This window comes from Aptenodytes patagonicus, chromosome 7, assembly GCF_965638725.1.
Source record: "Aptenodytes patagonicus chromosome 7, bAptPat1.pri.cur, whole genome shotgun sequence".
Lineage (NCBI taxonomy): Eukaryota > Metazoa > Chordata > Aves > Sphenisciformes > Spheniscidae > Aptenodytes > Aptenodytes patagonicus.
Window position 1 is genome coordinate 43,636,968 of NC_134955.1, and position 18,473 is coordinate 43,655,440.

Below are 18,473 nucleotides of genomic sequence, written 5' to 3' on the forward strand. Positions count from 1 at the left end.
GGTACTTACTGATTCCAGGGTTCAACAGTGAAACTCATTGCCACAGGGCACTATGAATGCCAAAAGCTTACTAAACAACATGCCTTTACCTCAGGAAGTCCTGGGAGAATACACAAGGGAAATGTCATTAGATGCTTGCCTAGTCTGATGCTCTCCCTTAGTCAGCCTGAGTGACACATTGAGGATGCTGACCTAGACAGGCCTTTGGTTTGACCTGCTACAGCTGCTCGTAAGGAGACACAGTTGCTTCTCTGGAAGGGCTGTCATGGTGTGCCCTAGCCTTCTCCTACAGCCAGAGTCTCTGGAAAGCCACTTTAGGGCTTGGGGCTTGCAGTCTGAATGCCGGCTACTTTCTTTATCAGGACCATGTGAGACCTATTTAAAACTGTTCAAATATAACGCTGAGCACATTCAGGGAACTACTGAGACTAGGTGTTGGCAGACATGCCAGAAGACTCTTGCCTCCCATCCTATGATCATTCCTTTTCACCATCTGGTTGTGGAGGCATTACTAGCCACCTGCAGCAGCTTTTCTGAAACTTGCAGTTGTATTTTTCATAAAATCAGCTCATATGCTTTGCTGTATGTTTTCCCCTTCTAAATTGAAAATTTGTAGTTTAGATTCATATAAGTGTCATTGATGGGAGGAAGGTGAAAGCATATTAATAATTATGGGAAATTAAGCTTTTTTGCCCATCTCCACCTTTGCTTTTGTCAGAGTTGTGGCGTTCTGCAGGAAAGCTCACAGATTCTGTTGTCCATGGTCTTTCATTACAACCTGTGTGTTTGTATACAGCCAGTAGAAATTGGGCCATGCTAGGGGAAACCATGCAAGCATTAAAATAAACAAAATGGTTGCTTCTCTGTGTCAGAGCCTGTACCAGACACCATTAGCACAAGCAGAGGAACCTTGGTATTAGTGAAATTCAAATAGTAGTTCTCAGCCTTTTTCATAACGTGTCCCTGCTTTACTATGAGAAAAACTCAGATCTTTCCACCCATTTAGCCACAAAATAAGGAAGAGCGAATATGACTTTTCTTGACTAACTTCAGAACAAATTCTGGGGTTGCAACCCCAGGTGGAGAGCTTGAGTAGAACATAAACATTACGGTCTTAATCAAGGCTAAGTTGGGGAATCCATTTCTGTCTTTACAGACAACAGCATTTTCTACATTTTTTCTCTGTGTGTGGGGAAAAATGCATTAATATCAGATATTTTGTTTTATCTAGTCCTTGCTTACTGTGCAGAGAATCACCTAAGGTAATTGCTGGATTGCTAAGAACTCCATCAAATAAAACAGTAGGGAAAAAAAAAACAACAAAAAAACCCCCCTTTATTTCTCCCTCCAAAGATAAAAATAGAGACACTACATCTGAAGAATACTTATTATTGGTTGCCTTCAGTGCAACAAGATTTGGTTGCCCTGACATACAGGATTCAAGCTAACTTTTTTTAAAAAACCTTTCCACCCTTTCTGTTGCAGAATGATGTAGCCAGTTTCCACCACCCCCCGATACTGTGATAAACTGCATTGGAACTGATGCAACAAAAGTCCTTTTTCAGGTTTAATTTTTACTGCTGGCAGGAGCGCCAGAATTCTGGAATAGCGAGCTCCGAGAGAGTTTGCTCATGGGCAGGGATGACAATTCCTTTATTAGAACCCTGCACACTTCAATAGCTAAATGCTTTCAACTTTCTTTAAATAGTATTAAGGAAAAAATATCCTCAAGGCATTATTGTTAAAGGGGACTTCAAACATTCTGTGAGGAAAAAAAAATGCAACACATTTGAACACCAAGGGATTTGCAGTGGAAAATCTGTTAAAGTGGAGCTATCTTTTGAGTTTCAGGGTTAAATAAGTATAGGCCATAAATCAGGGATGCAGACTACCAAAAATTCTGAGGCGTTCCAGATTCCTAGCTTAGGCCAGCAGTAGCCAGATTCTATAATAGATCATTTAGAAATAAGTTAGTTACGTTAGCTAGATTTTAAATTAACTATGTTTCATCTATTCCTCTGAATTCAACATACAAAATCCATTATAGTATTTGCTAGTAGTATAAGAAAATCCCAGGTTCTTAATCTTTTTTACTGCATAGACTTAATTCTGCAATAACTCAATATGAGATATTTTAGAGTTTATATTTAAAAGCAGCTGTGAAGCAAGCAGATATGCAAGGGTAAATCTGCTCATCTTGAATCCTTCTGCAAATGGTCTGCTCTGGAGGTCATATCAAAGAGATTCTTTTTCCAGCTTAAACCTGTCTTTTCTAAATAGATCTCAACCTGATCTCATTTAATGCATTGATGTCTGGTTTCTTAGTCATTATATTTGCTGTATTACATATCAAAAGGACTCTTGAGAAATTCCCCTGAATTGATAATTCTAATTTCTTATGTATAGCTACTCTATATTCACTCTGAGGACAGCTGTATTGTATGCTAAACCACGAATTGTAAAAATTGATCCCTTTGTATGTAGGTTTGTATTAAATTGAGATACTTTATTTTTTCCTGTTTGTTGCCACACATGGGTTCCTGGTGTCAGTTTGTATTTGGCTGTTTGAGCATATTAAAGTTTTGCTAGTGCTTATGATGTTCTTGCCAAGAGCGCTCTTGCAGCAATCTGCACTAGAACTGTCTTTGTGCCAATTACTTCAAAAAGTATTCTGTTATAAAACCCATCTTTATGGCTACTTTTTCAGGTTGCAGTGTGGTGAGTTCATTTAGTTTCTTCTTTTTCCATTTTTTTAATGTTGATCTTCTTCAAATGCTTGTAAGTTTTGGATTATGAAAAAATAATGCAGTGTTGATAGATTGAGTTGTTAATAAGACATCTTAAAAAGGAAAAAGGTTCAAAGGTATTAAAATAAAACCTGGCATGTTGAATTACTAACACTGCATATATTTAAAGGATACTCTTTAATGGTAGAATGTTTGGAGCTCTTATTGCGGGGGCTGATTATGAAAACAGAAACCTTTGCAGTTGTATAAAGCAAAATAAATGAAAAATTATAATGTGTAATGACTCAACACAGTATTTCTTGAGCTTATATTATGAGGCTGATTTCAGGAGTGTCACCTCTACAACATTTTTTATTTAGAGAAAACCAGCTTGTTAATCCATTGCAATTAATAAAAAATCACAACACAGGAAAGGAAGGCATGATAACATATTTTACAATACAAATATGCTTTTGAGTGGAGGGTCTTGATCATGCAACTTTTACAACCACAATGAATGCCAATGCAAGACTGGACCTCAGAATTCTGACGTGAGAGCCATCATGGATATAAAGAGATACATATATATGTGTCCATATACAGTGCAGGACACTGTGCTATACCAAACAGTAACTGCTAATCTAATACCCCAAATAATAAAATGGAAATGCTGTTATGTAACAGAATGAAAAATCAGCCATAAATTGAGGGTCTAATAATGTTAATCTAAAGGATCTAAAAATGCTGATAGCAAATATATTTTTATTCATTATTTTTGAGCAACCTCTGGTCTGTTGTTCATTTCCCAGGCTATTAAGATTTGATAACTCTTGAAAAACAACCTATTGTACACTCTTGAAAATGCTTTTCTTTTTTTTAAATGGCAGCTTTAGGAATTGTTTATCGTACAACACTCTTCCTTTACTCCCACAGAGAAGTTGTAGCTTATTCTTTAGATAACCCTAACCTAGCCACATCCAGATCAGGGAGCTTCATATGATAGACGTTAACATGGGCAATGTCAGGTTCTTGTTTTGTCTTCACTCTTTTGGAGAGTTAGAAGGCTGTCCCCATTCCCTTCCCTTTAGTTTATTCTCTAGTGAGAGGCAAGTGGCAGATAAGAGGTTGTGTGTCCTGAGGTTGAGGAAGAAGCAGCTTTTTGCGTGAGTGCTCAAAACACTAACTTTTACGCAGAAGAGCAGCTGTTCCCTGTGGTGTACTTGAATGAAAGTGACTGTTGCTATTGCGCTTGCTGCTGGTCTCAATATTCCTCATATGCAATAAATAATACTCTACTCAGGTCGTTTTAGGGATTGAGCAAGAGCTATGAACTGAGCCTGCCAAGCCAGAGTGTTTCTCATATGATGCTTGTCTTTAAGCACCCAATGAGTCTGAGGTCTCATAAGGATGCTTTTTTCCAACCCCTTAGGATTAGCCTAAATTCTGCCTCTGACTGTTTTAATATTCAAAATAGCTTTTGAATCTTATTATTTGGAGAGAGCGATATTAGAGGAAAGATGGGAAAAGCCTAGAGTGTCTCCAAAAACTAGTATTGACTTTTCAACAATAAAATACGTCCTGAGACCAAATATGTTGTTTAAATGTAAATACCATTTCCATTTTCAGACTGTCTTTTGCAGGTGTATTTGAGGGGATTTGAAATGTACTTGTAGATGGAAAAGAGGCTATTGACCTTGGAACTATGTATGTGTTAGGAATAATGTTCGCCCTCCTTGAAATCAGACTCATTCTTTGAATGGGTGCTCAAGACCACAACTCTTAACAGTGGTTCAGGTAGCATACAGTGCATAACTGAATTAAGACTGACTGCATTTTACTTATTTACTGACTGCATATTTACTCCTGTTTCTCAGGAGTCATAGATTACTGCCTTTTTTTTTTTTATCCACCATGGTTCAGAATGTCTCACTGACAGCTGCACTAACTACTAGTTTCCTTTGTTCTGGTGCGGACTTGATATAATAGGACCAGGTTTGTGTGTAGAAGCAATATCTTTTATTAGATGGACTACTATAGTCAGGAAAAAAACAAACAGGTTTTTCAGCATACAAGCACTTTTTCAAGGCTAAAACTGAAGCAGCAAACTTCTGAATCAAATAAGAGTTGAGAACAATTACTGTAAGTAGACATGTTATTCTATTATGCCGTCCGAGAGAAAAGGTAGGTGATACTTACGAAGTTGGAGATGGGTGATGTTAACAAGGGAAAAGATGATATGATGGTTATTTTATAGAAGGAAAGAGAGAGTAAATCTAACATTGATACAACAGGAGCATACATCTACAAACTTTACCTTTCACAACTTCATTATCTGAGGGGTGATTGATCAGGTTTCCAGACATGCAGGAGTCCCCAAGAGTGGCCGCTGGGCCTGTGCAAACTACTTTACATGGCTCATGCCGCAAGTCCAATGTGTCCTCTGTGTGTTAAGCTAACTGTACACGTGATGGAGAATTGATCTCTGTGTGTACAGCGAGTTGGATGCATGTGGGACGCATCAAACTTGCTGCACATTTGGGATGATCCAACATGTTGCAGCTGTAGCGGCTCACTCCTTTTCAACACCAAAATGTCATGCTCCGTGGGACCTCCTGTTAGGAAGACTGCAGTGTTTATAGAAATGCAGTACGTCTGAGAATGGGATATGCAAGTATTACCAGAACTGCAACCACAAGGCCTTACTGGACCTCTCTGATCCCAAGTGCTGCTGAATGATAAGCATAGGCAAGTGATGTGTTTTCCTAAAGCTTTCCTGAAGACTGGGAGAGCAGGCTTTGGTCTCAGAGAGGATGGGGCTGTGGAACCCCAGAAATAAGTGGCTTCTGACCATGAGAAAACATAAGCAAATAGAAATGTTGTAGTGACTGCAGTGGGGTACAGGGAGGAAAGAAGAGAACTGTGGTAGAAAAAGAAACCTATACTGAAGTTTAGGTTGATAGGCTGGGTATATTTTGATGTCAGAAGGAGAACCTTTAGGATATCACTGTGTAAACTCCAGATGTGACAGTGGACTCTGTTTTCTTTGAAAAGTCCAGAGGAAAGCCTGTTTCCAGATGCTCAGTCTTAGCTTAGAAATCACCTGAAACCATACAGGAACCCTTTACCTTGTGGAGTGTTAAAACATTTGTCTCACTAGTGTCACAGGCAGGTTTTGAGATGCATGTCCATGTATCTGTGAGTGAAGGAGCACACAACTCTTTGAAAGAAAAATGTAAGAACATGGCTATAGTTTGTAAGATACTTCTGCAGCCAATTTTAGCAGTTCAAATTAATTATGGTTTAAAGATTTAGGTGTTGATTTTGGAAGTATAAAATAACATCTCTGAGAGACCAAACCAAATACATATATCCTTGTGAATCACAGTTGTTTCAGTAAAGCGGGATAAATGTATGTGTGAGTTGTTCATAAGAGCTAAGTAAATATCTAGGCACACAAACTAAGTTAGGATGTTTTCATACGTGACTGTCTTCTCAAAATTTGGATATAAGCAATAATTTTAAGGTTTCAAATTTAATATCTCATTAAGAGAAATGAGGTGGAGGGAGCACTTCTGCCAGTACAGTGGTTTCAGTCCCATAATAAATTGGCATAATGGTTTACACAGAGAACAAAAGAAATAGTTTAGAAATTTCTTTCTAATGGAAGTTTAAGTTTTGAAGAACACATAGACATCTGAAAGGTGAAATTCACAGATTGTTCATGCTTGCAGGTTTTTATAGCCTCTGGTAATGCATGTCCTTACTCTGACATCATATGTATGTGAAAAAATGGATGTAATATTTAAAGATGTCTTTTGACAAAGAAAGTATTTCCATCTTCAGAGGTGAGATTTAGCTTTAAAGGATGATGAACAGGTTCCAGATGTGTTTTTCAATCACTGGGCTTTCCTTTCCTTGAGTATTGACAGAGGGAAGGTTTTATCAAGGTCCTTGTGATGCGCTTGTTTATAATGAGTAGACATTAGTAGAGGACATCTAAGTGCTTATCGCTAACAGATGACTAAAGAGAGCATATGGCAGGGAAAAGAAATATATATTTGTCCAAGTAATATGGCTTGTTAACACTCCCACGCTCATAAACTCTGTTTACATGTACTTACAATATTTTGCAAATCCCTTTTCTAATCAGCTAAAAATAAAAGCCAAATAATGATTTTTTTTTCCAATATTGAAGTGTCAGGCAAAGTTGATTTAGAATTTTTTTAGCAAAGCAATTAAACAGTACAAAAGATTTTTATAGTATTTGTTTTGCTTCAGCATGACATCTTTACAGCAGTGTGTGTTATTTTCATTTGACAGTGTTAAAAGTTTTATTGTTGCAGAATGCTTTTTGGTTCACTCACCTGTCTATCCAAGTATAACTATTATACAACTAGGCCACGCTACAAGCAATAATACAGGTCAGAATGACCTATGTCAAATCCTGGTCTAGATCAGGTCACAAGGTTTATTTTGACCATAAGATTTCCCTCTGCTTCTATAGGATGAAAACATCATGCAAGTTACAACACCTGCCAATAAACAGTTTGTAAGCAAAAAAGTCTCTGAACTGTTAACCCAGTCCAGCTCCCGTTAGAGTAAAAAAGGAGTCTTGCTACTAATTTCATTTAGGAGGTAGATAGAGAAATGCTGGGGAAATCTGTACAGCTCTTGAGATACAAAGTTTCTGATGATCCCTGTGACCAGGGGTATAGCATTCACCCACCTTTTTATAATGGACAGAACACAGTATCACTGTCTTCTCTTGCTGTGACATCTAAATGTGCCAGTCTATTCATATAGCATTATTAGAAAGAAGACAATTATAGTTTAAAGATGCATTTGGACTCTTGCATACTTTTCAGAAGAAAGCATTTATAAAGAAAACTGCACAGAAGAGCTGCATTTACGTTTGATTTTTAGAATATGCCTAGCAAAATTTTGTTAAATATTTACATCTGGATCCAAGTATTGTCCTTCATAAAACAGTTTATTCTTGCAATTTAGCTTCATTAAAGTCATAATATTTTTTTAGGATATGATAGACTAGTGCTGAGGGATTGAATTATAAAGAGATTAATTTTAGCTACCAGAGATAATAGACCCTATAATTCCTATCACCCCTAATCCCAGTTTAAATGAACCAGTGTTAAAAGTGGCAATACTCACAATGTAGACAAGGTCATGACAGCTAGAATTGTTTTTTACTACCAATTAGATTTCCCACTTGGTGCGTTTGACTAATGTTGTCATAGAAAGGGATTTCAGGCATGGAAATAGTTTCTTTAGAGGCACACAGGCACTGGAACTGACGGGCAGTTTGCTGTACATTTCCCAGTGTACAGAATCAGAATGCAATTTAGTGCTGACCCCTAAAATTTGAATTCGCATGGGGATTTAAAACATGTTTTGATCCATGATAGAGCTAGGAACAAGCTAAATAATTTGAATCTGGAAGCAAACTCTCTTGAACTTCAACAATGTTAATATATGGTGGGTCTAGCAGGTTTGGAACTGTCTCTTGGGGTAATACTACATCTGAAGTGTATTTCAGATGAGGAATCAGAAAAAAAGTGGGGTACTGACTGAATAGAGAGTTGTTCAAAAACAAATCATGTTGATGTTTATCTGCAAATGACATGGAGGTTTCAAAAAATACAAGGAAGAGATAAATGGATTTTAAGTATCATATATCTTAAAAATTCCCTCAAGTGATAGTGCCAACTTCAAACATATTAGCATAAGGACTCTTATGAAAAAACAACAGAACAACAATACTTTTGCGTAGCACGTTCAGAATAAGATTATTTTTCACATGATTACTAGTTATCCATCAGCATTTTTCCAAGCATTTACAGATTTGAGTTTTTGCAGTAAGCTGAAACTGCATGATAAAAAGAGACAGATAATGATAAAAAGCAGATGTATATACAAGCCTAGCTAGAAGGAGCAAAATATACTATTACTGCCCCTCCTGTGAAGTTAATCCTATTTCTTTTAGCTATTTCTTCATTAGTTAATGAGGTCTTGAGAAAAAAAAAAATAAAGTGTGTTTGAAATGGTGTTTTTGCATCCTTGCCTTTAGGAACTTTTTCAAATATTCATAGAATAGTTTGCCCTTGGAAGGTGCATTAAGCGTGAGTTTAGGCAATAATTACTTCAAATGTGGGTGGTCAGAAACCTGCAACTGAAATGGACAAACACAGCAGCTAATCACTTTCCTCATTCAGATTCACCACGCTGGCTGGAGTCGAAATGTAAAATAGTGGAGAAAGGAGATATTTTAATGATTAGGTTAGAAAAAAGAAACAAACTTCAAGGCTTAGATCACAGATCTGCTAGCATGAATTAGATTTGAATTTGGATGCACTTTGTGGTTTGCAGTCTTATTAATGAAAGATTTTCTTCTCTCTCACTTTCTGTTAACAATCAATCTCAGATCAGAAGCAAAGAGTTTGGGTGCTGTCTTTGTGAGATGAGTATCAGTGGACTTGTAACTGCATCCCATCTCTGTCACCTTTTCCAGTGCACTTGGTACCAACCAACATCTCTGTTGACCTCTGGGTAGTGAGTCTGGGATCACAGTGAAAGGGGCCCCCATCTCCTGGAAGCCTTCTCTTCATGTTGATGTTGTAACACACTCTGAGGGTGAAAATCTGGGAGAGCCCACAACTACCAGTTCTTATGGCTGTCTTATCCATGAGTACAGGAACTGCAGTTTCCATTTTCAGTTTGATATCTGGCATCAGTGCTGTATTTATATTCTTTTATTGAAAAAAACAACCCCTTTATTTATCCACAGAACTCCTGAAGGAGTGAAACTGGAAGTGGTAGATTATTCTTTTCCCAGAGTTTCAACTTACTCCATTTCAGGCAGCTTTCTTAGAATGTCACTCTCCAGGGGTGCAATTGGATCTCCTGGGCATCTTCTGGCATTAGCTGTGAATAGGGAAAGAAACCATCTGCCCCCAAAGCTCTCCATACATACATAGTATATACTATAGTGTAGTATAGTGTACTAGGCAAAGGCATTACACTACCAGCTCTTAAAAAGCTTGCTGTGGATGCAAGAAGACCATCCTGCAGCTGAGCTCATTGATCACTTCTAGGCTGTTGCTTCTCAAATTGCCAACCACAAAGAAGTAATTCAAGGCTGTGAGCAGTGTCTCCATGGTGTAGGTGACTAGCAATTCAATTAAATCCATTCTGGAAAAGTTTCAAAACTGCCAACCTTTTTGTCTCATATTCAATCTCCAAATGTTATAAAATTAATATTTTATTAATTTCTACCTTCATTATTTCAGTTTTATCCCCTTCTCTCTTTTCTTTTGTTGAATTTCTAGTTTGTTTTTTTCTTATTCTTTCTTTCTGTAACAACCACCACAACAAAAATCAATACCACAGGAGTTCTGAGGTTTTTATTTGATGAATGTGAAGCATTTGCTTGTTATGTTCTTGTCTTCTTTTTTGCCATGAGGACATATAGGACATGTTGACAGCCAATATTAATAAGCTTAACACTAATACTGGCAGTTACTTAGTAAAATTTTTGGCTGTGTTAAGTGGTCTGTAGGGAATAGTAATGCTATCCTTTAAAAGAAACTGATGTCACAGTTGCATCCAGAATTCACTGGGGTTTCTTTTATTGTTTTTATTTTCCAGGTGATTCATATAACAGGCCGGTTACGTCTGAGAGTGTCACTGTCCCACGGACGGACAGTACCCAGCCAAATCATGGGACTTGTTGTCGTTGCTCATGCCTTGCCACCTCCTACAATTAATGAAGTCAGGATTGACTGCCACATGTTTGTCACTCGCGTGAATATGGACCTCAATATCATTTACTGTGAAAATAGGTACAGCTTTTAGCTCCTTTTTTCTTTGTTTTAGCTGTGTGTATTCTTTGTTCCATGGGCTTGGCAAAAAGTTTTGAAATTTGTGACTCCTGCAATGTCATCCTGGTGTTGTATGAGAGCATTGAATTCACTCTCATCATCATCACCTTCATTTTCATTACATTCTTAGAGGATAAAGGTAAATTAAAAATGATAATTTGCTGGAATAGGGGAGGATAGGCCAGGAAAGATTCCTCTAAGCTTTCCCTGCTTTTTACAATCTCTCACCGTCCCTCTCAGAGGCAAGATTTGGGACTAGACAGACATTGGTCTGACCTGTATGACTGTCCTTATGCTCCTCCGTCCTCCCCTCCACAAGGCTTTCTATCTGAAGCTTTAAAGTTTTCCATTTTTTAAATAATTTGCAGATTACAGCACATCGTGCTCAGTGTTTAATGGAACAGAAGCACAGACAGCCTAGATAGTAGGCTAGAGACATGGGATCTGTTGCAGTAAGAGGTGTGAAAACTGTAGAATAAAATTGGTTATGGGCATATTGGGAAAGACAGCAGTGAAATGGGAACAGGTGATGAGGAGTTGGTTGAAGGGGGGTGCTACGTTCGATGTGATAGCGACAAGCAATCTAGGAAGGTGGAAGGTAGGATTTAAATTCAGCTGCCTAATCCCTGGGGGCTGAATGCCGGTAGCGTTGGGGGCTCCCCATGGAGGTGTGTCGGGGCAGGGCCTGGCAGCCAGGGCCCGTCCCACCACCCCAGCCAGGAGCAGGGCAGCCAGGGGGCACTGGGCCTGGCTCTGCAGGGCCCATGGCGGGGCAGGGCAGGGCTGTGGGGAGCTGGAGACCGGCCCTGCTGCGGCATTGCTGGGGCAGGGGCTGACAGCCCCAGGGGGCTGACACGGGGTCCTGGGCTGTGGGCAGGGTGAGGGGAGCCCTGGGGGGTTGAAATGGGGTCCTGGGCTGTGGGCAGGGTGCGGGAAGGCCCAGGGAGTCTGGTCAAGACCATTTAAGGTTTATTGGTGCCCTCAGGGCCCTGAAAAATAAAAATAAAATCTAGGGAATGGGTATTTAGAGCAGAGTGAAGATATCTGAGCAGGAAGATATAAGTAATAAAGAAGTTTGGGTCCATTGATGGAAGTCTGAGGTATGGGGGAAAGGTTGGAAAGGAAGAAAGAAGGTAATGCAGCCAAAAGAAATTTTGTGAAGGGGACCTATCATAAAAAAGTGGAACAAATAAGATGACTAATGCAAGCTTTTCATGTGAGAGCAGCCATGGCATATTATAAGTTAAGAGTGGAAGCTCTCTGATATAAGCAATTATAATTGCTCAATGATAATGGAATATCAATGATCAGGATAGCATATCAGTATAAACTTTTGTAAAAAGGGATAAACTCAAATGCTTTGTTGAATCAGGGCCTTAAACAATTTAAAATAATCTTGGATTTCAGTTATGAGGTTACCTTTGCTGTCATGTTGCTGAACTGCCACAGTAGTAATAATAATAATATTACTTGACTATTAGAGAGGACACTTCATCTAGACTTCCAAAGCATTATCTAAAAGAGAATATATTATTCTCACGTTTAACCTTGGAAAAACTGCTCCATAGAAAGTGGCTTGCACAAGGTCACAGAGAAAGCTGGTAACAGTATTAAAGTTTGGGCTGAGTTTTTTCCTGTGACTCTACCCAATGAGCATCTAGATTCTTTATAATCCGGCAGCTGGTGAAAGAGATCTGGGGATTAGCAGTAGGATCTAGAAGAAACCTTTTGCCTTAGTCTTTGATTTTACTGTCACCTACCTAGGTAGTAATGGAAAGCTGCTACTGCTACAGAGCTCTTCAATGGCCTCTGTGAAATGAGTTGCTGGTATCTGTCCAGTTCCTAATGAACAAATTTCCTTTTAACAAAATCACTTGCACTTACTGTTACCTTCATTGGCAACCTCAATAAAAAAGCCAGGAATCAAATGGATGTGAAAAATTAACTATTCCGTCAGGCCAAGTATGATATGAATTTGTGGGCCGTGTTAGAAAGATTTATACTTTCTCTGCCGTCAGTTTGGCATTTTTATGAGCCCTAAATTGTATATATTTTTTTTTTAATTAAACGTTTTCCTCAAACCTTCCCTTTACGTTCATGTAGCAATAAAATTTTCAAATGCCTGAGAAAGGCATCACTGAAAAATGTAAAATGCATCACATGTGGAGCGCTGATTGGTAATCACATAGAAAGAGCTGATAACACGTGGTAAACTATGGTAAGTCAACTGACTTATGCAAGAAAGTGTTGAGCTTACTAATGTTTTTCATTCATTAAGGTAAAGGCAACATTATAAAGCAACTTTTCCTTGTTTGCAATGGATTTTATCTCATATGCTAGGATAGAATGCGTATGATGGTACTTGAATTTATGTTGAAATAGTTCCATTTTAAGCCCCTGTGTCAGTGTTAAAAATAGTTTATAAAAGGAATTTCAAAGAGTAGAAACACTTCTGCCAGGGCTGGGAGGTGAATGTTAGCTCAGTGAGGCAGCGGGATTTCCACCAGTGGAAAATGGAGTAAGATTGACAGGACTTGGATTTCATACCAGGTACAATATAGATACAATACGTACAGAATATGACTGTAAAAGCTGGAGGAATGGAAGGGACAGAAGAAGGGAAGGAATTAACTGAACAGCTGATTGAAGCTGTCAGATGAATTATCTGGGCATTTTCCAAGGCCATTCTCCAAGTCAGGGAAGTTGGAATCTCTCTTCTGGGACAACAGAGAAGCAGGTAAGCATCCCATCCTGAATATATGGGCTTGACTCCTGGCACTTGCGGGCAGCTGGGAAATTCTTTGTGGTGCCACAGTAAAGCAAGCACAACATTGATGAAAACAGAGAAAAATGGATCCATGCTGGGGAAGCTGTAAGCACTATTTATGGAGCAATGGGGAGTTACTGGCAGCTGCGGGGAGTATAGAGCAGACGCCATGCTACTTAACTGAAATGAATGCTCACAGTGGACCGTTGGATCAGCAGGGGTGAGATCAATAGTACTCCTAGTTTTCCAAGTGGTTGCCTGCTTGCAGCAGCAGGGAGCAGGAGTGACATTACTCAAGTCTTTGGGTGCATCTTGTTACTTTCCTCTGAATGAAGAGATCTGCACCAGAATCCTGGACTCCGTGCACAAACTAGTCAACAGTTAGCTTCCCTTTGAGACAAGATCTGTTAGCTAGTACACTGGTTATTTCTAACAATTAATATTTTGTTCTGAAAGTGTTAAATGGGGATGTAAAATTTTGTTGCCTAAAATGTGGTATGTTAATCCATGTCTGTTTTCCAAATGTGGGATTCATGTCATCTAAACTTCACCATCTAGTCTAAAATAGTCTAGAATTTCTTTATTAGTCAGTGAAGTGAGAAAAGCACCTGCAGAGGACAAATCACCTTAGATGGTGATAAATAACTAAAAGCAGAATAAAGAGACTGCTGCTAGAGTACAGCATCAGTCTGTGTATTTTCAGTGTCAACTGTTAGTGATTGGAGACCATCTGGAGAGAGCCTGTAGCCCAGTTTAATGTGGACTGCTATAGCCATATCTGCTAATATATGCCCAAAAGGAAATAACCCAGCGAATATGGTGTTTTCCAAATGGAAGATGTTTGGCCTGTTGGCCGTGACAGTGGTTGCCAATAGTTCCTTCAGATATGCAGAAACAGTCTTGTGTAGAGAGCCTCAAGCCTACAAATGTGTGTACAATTTGGTCCTAGTTCAGCAAAGCACTGTACCATATACCTACCTTTAAATTTCAATCATGTTAACAGTCCTGTAAGTCAGTGGAACCACTGATCTGCTCAAACGTAAGCCTGTGCTTATGTTTTACAGGATCAGGTCTGCGTATTCAGCAGAACCGAGTTCCTATCCACCAACCTGTTGCTTTATTTTGTCAAAGGGCTTGGGAGCCACAAGATGTCTCCTAATTAGTGCTCTAAGATATACTGTAATATTTCTTTATTTTCTCCATGCGAATTATTTATTTTCCATCTTTGGTACCTTTGATGTAAGCATGGGTGTCCTATTTGATGTAATTTGCTTCTGGTTTTGGTGTCACTGCTTGCCAGTGATCATCACTTAGATCTGGATATTCTTTCTGTTTCTTCTTCCACTTTTTCCATAAAAAAAAAATCCTATGTCCTTCATATGTCTGTTTGAAACAGCTTTTTCTTAATATTATAGAACCATAGAATCATAGAATCATTTAGGTTGGAAAAGACCTTTAAGATCATTAAGTCCAGCCATTAACCTAGCACTGTCAAGTCCACCACTAAACCATGTCCCTAAGCACTACATCTATATGTCTTTTCAATACTTCCAGGGATGGTGACTCAACCACTTCCCTGGGCAGTCTGTTCCAATGCTTGATAACCCTTTTGGTGAAGAAATTTTTCCTAATATCCAATCTAAACCTCCCCTGGCGCAACCTTAAACTGAAGGGATTGTGAATCTGCTTCCACAGTTGCCTTGCTGTGTTCATTTTTATCTGCGAAGACTTTATACAAACATGCTGCTGCAGAGAAACAAAATACAGCTAAGTCAAATTTACCAGAGGGGGAAGCAGAATGATCATCTTCCGTGTTAGCCCTGTGAACTGTAGTACTCGCAGCCTGGGTACATCAGAGGGCAGTGGCCTGCCTGGAGATTGCCCCTTTCTACTAGGCTGAGCAGGGTGGGATTTCTTCTCCCTGATCTTGAAGCAGAGCCACCTCCTAACAGAAAACACAAGAGTTCTTGGGCCAAAGAAAAGACAGCAAAGTGTGCCAGTGAGGAGAGTGTAGACATGGGAGGGGGAAAGGCTTGAGTTCTGGATTCTGCTCCATGAACTGTTTATACACTTAGTTTAGTATAAAAAGACAACATACAGTCCAGGGAACAGGAACCTTTAAATCTCAGACTCCCTTCCTTCTGTGAGGTTTCTTGTCACTGGACAGAGATCCCAGGTCCTTTGTTTCCCAGTCCATAATTCACTGTGCAACCAAAGTGGAGGAACTCAGCAGGAGGCATAGGGAGTCCCACTGCCACCATTCTAGACTTGTCTTTATGCCGGTGAATTGTGTCCTCTCTGAGAAGGTAGGAGAGGTGCTTTTCAACTGTGGTTTGTGCTAAACATTAGACGGGTATCCCACATTTGGTTAAGTGCTGTAACTACTAGGCAGTTGTTTGAAAGTGCACATCCTTCAACGTGCTCTGTCATGAAAGTGGAAGAAGGTTGGTGTGTTTTGTGCTAAACTTGATTTGACAATTTTTACTAGCAAATTGGAGGCCACCTGCTTTACCTGTGATGCTTTTCATGTTTGGGGTTTTTTTTTGATTGGGACAAACCACCAGTGCTGTTGTGGTGCTGTCTAATGCTTCCATTCTCCTTCAGTCTTTCCGGTCTATCCATTCGCCCTGCCTCAGACTCCTAGGCAAACACAGCTCTGCTAGTCAGTGCCTCAGTGGCTGTGTTCATCCCCTCTGCCTGCTAGGAACTCCTCAGACCTGCGCAGTTCGGTTTCTGGTATAGCCTCCCCACTGGTCTCCCTCAGGATCACACTCCAGTTGTTTCAGCTGTCTGGTTATATCAAGATGTTTGGTGTTTCTTACAACTCCCTTAAATGGATGGCAATTATATTTTACAATTGCAAAGTGGGCTTAACCCCAATCATTGCAGCATATTTCAAACCCTAAAAAATTATTCTGTTTCTAGAAAACAGACATACTTTTAAATGCTTGTGTGAGCAAGGCATTTTCCAATTGTTTTGTTATTTTCTGTACTGCATTTAAGGACATTGACATCTTGACACTCCATGACAGAAGTTTACACACGCACACAGACACTAGCACACAGACACACACACACAGACGCACGCACACAAAGGTCTGCAGAATAGATTTTAAAGTTTCTATGTGCAACAAACAAAAAAGTCCCAGTTGAAAGGGCCCAGAGTGAAAGCTGAGCTCCCAAATGAGTTAGACTAAAAAAGATAACACCCTGAGGCATCTGTATGTCTCAGCATTTAAATTATATCCCTTGAAATATCAGTTTGGACTTGGTGCCAAGAAATGGTTGAAGAGCCTTTTCATGAATATACCCAATAGAAGACCAATCTGTTGAAATGAAATATGTCTCTAATCATTTGGTATAAACATAACATGTTTTTACTTTATTATGTAACCTTGAATCATCTTGGTCTTTTAATGAAGATTTTGGATTGTTGCTAATGCTTTACAATTTAATGGAATTATATTGTCTTGGTGTTATGCTATGGGGAGAACATGCACTAAAATTTAACTTTCCACTTATTTAAATGGGTAAAATTATTTCAAGGTTTCTTTAAAAAGCATTGTGTCTTGTTTGTACAGATATTCCATTCAAATTACTATAGTGGTGAAAAAACTTTTTAGCAGATTTCACTTTCTGACTCATTTGACAGTTCTTGTATTCTTTTCCTTCTTGAATTATCAGCTGTATTTTTTTTCCTTTTTAGGATTAGTGATTACATGGATCTGACCCCTGTAGATATCGTAGGAAAGAGATGTTACCACTTCATTCATGCTGAAGATGTGGAAGGCATCAGACATAGTCACTTAGACTGTAAGTACTTCCATTTTTGTCAAAATAATCTGTTGTACAACACTTGATTGTTCCTGAACTATTATTTCTATTCCACGACTGGGGTCTTCATCTTGCACCTGCTTTTTTTGTCATAGGGTTTCATAGAGGGTGGCTCAAATATAACTTTTTGTATGATTTATTTTCAAGTCTTTTTATAGACATATAAGATTGTTCACATATGTGGAAATAAAAAATTGTATTTGTATTACCAGAGTTTCCAGCAGCTGTTCATTTACACGTGCTCTGCATTATTTTACTCCTTCAAAGAGGTAATGCTTAGGTGAGAAACTCCCTCCCTAGCACAGAAAATGAACTCCTATTTTTGTTTTTTATTTCTGTGTCATAACGTGGAGGTCAAAAACTGCAGCATGTTTGGGATTTCACCAGGTTTTTCAATACAGAACTGAGCTATAGCCCTACCAGTGTTTAACCACCCCGTGTATTAACATCTAAATGGTCCCCATCCCTATAGCATCTAAGTCCCTGTTATTTGCACACAGGTAGTAGCTGATCAGGATAAGGTAACAGAAGTACAAAAATGTTATGAGACAAACCTTACCAGAAAGCATGTGCATATGTCTGTGTATGGGGGAAGGGAGGTTCAGCTTGATTCCTTGTAATTAAACTCTTTGTATTCCTCTTATTAAAAGCCGTAGGGCCTAATTCTTTTCTTGTTGAGATCTGTTGACTTCAGTGATGGTGCTCCCGATTTACCCTGGTGCGAAAAGAGACTTAGGCCCATAATCTCTAATTTATCTGTGCCTGCAGTGAAGCCAGAAAATTCTTTGGAAGTTTCAGTGACTGACTGCGTTTATGATTGACTTGTGTATTTTTTCTTAATGTAAAAGACTATCTGCAAACTGCCTCTTAAATTCAGAGTCCCAGATTTTAATAACTCCACTCCTCCTGCACCATGTCCTGCTAGCATTTCCTAATAAAAGGGTAGCAACCCAAATACAGCCACATTTAATTAGCTTTTATAAAACCATATGACTACAATAGAAGGCAGTATAAATCTTCAGTCCAAAAGTACCTTGCTTGATCTGCAAGGGAAGATGGGAGGATAACTGCAACTGGAAAGCAGGAGAATAGGGACAGCTTCTATGATAATATATGGCAGCCAACAACAGTATCAAGCTCTGTATAGCTTTCAAATAGTCCCAGAAGTTTCTAGAAGGTAAAGTGCATTTGGCATAAGAAGGTCAGGTTAGATAGATTTCTGTGGAAAAAAATAAAATCAACTATCCAAAA

At 38.9% G+C, this 18,473-nt stretch overlaps 1 protein-coding gene across 5 annotated transcripts in view; it reads left to right on the forward strand.

Moving 5' to 3' along the window:
* Positions 1 to 18,473, forward strand: part of NPAS3 (neuronal PAS domain protein 3) — a 639,348-nt gene that overhangs the window by 594,974 nt on the left and 25,901 nt on the right. For all 5 annotated transcript variants that reach the window (XM_076345013.1, XM_076345010.1, XM_076345011.1 and 2 more), the window contains 2 exons: positions 10,389 to 10,582; positions 17,095 to 17,201. In XM_076345013.1, coding sequence (XP_076201128.1) covers positions 10,389 to 10,582; positions 17,095 to 17,201 — 301 coding nt within the window. The remainder of the gene's footprint in view (positions 1 to 10,388; positions 10,583 to 17,094; positions 17,202 to 18,473) is intronic.